Genomic DNA, 2,281 nt, shown 5'->3' with positions numbered 1-2,281 from the left:
AGACAAGCACATAATCACTAGGATACACAGTCGTCATATTTTAAAATTGAAAGACATGAATCCAAATGTGTGCTAGACTATTGTCACTTAACACGAACATGAAATTGTCCACCAGCTTAAAACATCAATGATAATACTTATAATGATAATGCCACTACAAGGATCTGTTGTATCTCATTGTTCAAGCCTCTTGAAAATAGAGATGTCTATAATATAAATTAAGTACGTACCAGAAATTTATATCTGGCTTCCCTCTTACATAGTCACTGGAAAATTCCATTATTTAGAAAGAAACAACTTTAAACTTCGCTGCTAAACACCACCACACAATATGCAACGAAATGAATGCATTTTCACAGGCGCGACACTGCACGAAGGCAAAACTCTTTATATAGCCGCGAATCGCTCGAGCGCTGATTTGTCTTTACATTCTCTCTTACTCATCTTCTCACGCATGAAATGTGAGTACACGAAAGGCTTGTAACGCCTTGGATTGTTATCGTTTATAAGCTCTTCAGGCGCCCAGATTTCCGTCTCCTCTGGAAACGAAGCAAAAAATGCAATGGACATTCGGTCTCTACCACCCTTACATACAACGCGATGCTCTGCGCTGCGGTATCGTCCATTTGTCCACGCCTGTAAACATATCCACCACTCGATGCTAAATCTTATCATGCCATAACAATTTCAAAATAGAATTAAAATTCAAGGCGTTCATGGGAAAACTTAGTACCTTAAGGGAGTCACCCAGATTGATGACAAATGAATGAGGGAGAGGTTTGACGTTGAACCACTCTCCTTCCCGAGATCGAATCTGAAGCCCACCAACATCATCCTGGTACAGAATTGTGACACAAGTCGAATCTGTATGTGGGAGAAGCACCTCATCCCCAGGAGACATGTTTTCCAATGAATAACCGTTTATACGCAATACTTTTAGGCAGTTTTCGAAGTAATTTTTGTGGAAAACCAGTACATCCAATCCCAGGCTTGCCAGAATCACTTTGATGACTTTTTGTGCAAGATCTGAGGCACACGAAGCGTACTCTGCCATCGCCTCGCTGCAGGAATACAAACAATTAGAAATAGCCGAATGAAGTAGCATTAGAAGAAGGAAAATGAAACAATATAAATGGCATACCACAAATTTGGGTTCTCTTCATCACACAGCTTTGCATACATTTGCTCAAATGCGCCTGGACTAGTAGAGTGTCGAATGTTAAAGGACTGATACTTTGTATTTTGATTCCGGTAGTAAGTGTCCAATGGCTTACCACAGGAGGCTTTGTCTTTGACCTCCGTAGGCATGGCCAATAAACTTCGGCTAACATTCTCAGCCTTTTGCAGAAGATCTACTGGAATTCCATGATTGACAATTTGGAAAAAACCCCATTCTTCGCAGGCCTCTCTGAGTTTAACGAGCTCCGGGTGATATTGTATATGGTTCAGCTCTTCGGCATCTAAGATTATTGGAAATATTGAAATGTCCACTATAGGGAGAACCGCTTCAGAAACAATGGATTCAACGGGCAAAGGCATTTTGTCTGTTGCTGCAACAGAAGAGGAAAATAATGGGCAGTGTTTTATCGCTTCACAATCAACTTCCTTGCATCAAATAAGGTTTTCAAGAGGAGTCCTATTTTGGTCTACCTTGGACATTACGTAGAAAATGATGCCTACCTCCATAATTAAAATCCTTTTTTCAAGTAAACGGACGAATTCCAGATAGAGCGGACATTTATACCGAGGAATGATGGTTTCAAAGTACGAATGTTCGTATAAGTCGTATAAAACATTGTCAAGTAGTGCTACTCATAACAGTTAAAGCCTCATTGATATTGACGACGGTGTAACCAGTTTTCCTTGTATTCGTCGTTGCAACGGAGTTTGAGAAGCAATAATGCATCGGATGGGTCGAGAGTCCAGGCCTACCCGCAATGATGCATTGTAATTTCCACACGTTCTCGTCGTTTGCCCTAGTCTTTGCCGTGCGCTTCGTCCATAACTGCCCAAAGCTCGTGTCCACACGTTCTCTCTCCTTTTGGCATTGTCGTTGGTGATGTTCTTTCATTGTGTAATGCAAAGGTTGATTGTTAGGGGAGCCATTGGCCCTACCTTTTGACCATCTCCTTTATTAATTTTAGAATATATTTAATAAGCCGTTTCACCCTTCAAATTAATTTTATTATTTCATTAAAATTAATATAATAGAATACCATTCTTTATGCATTTACAAAATTTTAAATAAATAGTGTACTTACCTTATTGAATAGCTTCCTTC

At 39.9% G+C, this 2,281-nt stretch overlaps 1 protein-coding gene across 1 annotated transcript; it reads right to left on the bottom strand.

Moving 5' to 3' along the window:
* Window positions 1-387: 387 nt before the first annotated feature.
* Window positions 388-2,071, bottom strand: LOC149543711 (C4-beta,C20-epoxidase-like). The gene is made up of 4 exons (XM_089795829.1): window positions 1,813-2,071; window positions 1,142-1,589; window positions 734-1,061; window positions 388-636 (listed from the first exon to the last, which is right to left on the bottom strand). Exons 1-4 carry the CDS (start codon window positions 2,069-2,071, stop codon window positions 388-390), a joined length of 1,284 nt encoding a protein of 427 aa, XP_089651955.1.
* Window positions 2,072-2,281: the final 210 nt, after the last annotated feature.

This window comes from Cupressus sempervirens, chromosome 8 (assembly GCF_028749045.1).
Source record: "Cupressus sempervirens isolate cs-2001-9-10 chromosome 8, ASM2874904v1, whole genome shotgun sequence".
Lineage (NCBI taxonomy): Eukaryota > Viridiplantae > Streptophyta > Pinopsida > Cupressales > Cupressaceae > Cupressus > Cupressus sempervirens.
This window is presented reverse-complemented; position numbering and strand designations above follow the sequence as displayed.

What these genes read in the sequence shown, in the direction of transcription:
- LOC149543711 (XM_089795829.1), bottom strand. Translation starts at nt 2,071, where the DNA reads ATGAAAGAACATCACCAACGACAATGCCAAAAGGAGAGAGAACGTGTG. An exon ending in GAAGAGAACCCAAATTTGTG is followed by an intron (nt 1,062 to 1,141) that starts GTATGCCATTTA and finishes GTATTCCTGCAG; the next exon opens with CGAGGCGATGGCAGAGTACG. An exon ending in ATCTGGGTGACTCCCTTAAG is followed by an intron (nt 637 to 733) that starts GTACTAAGTTTT and finishes ATATGTTTACAG; the next exon opens with GCGTGGACAAATGGACGATA.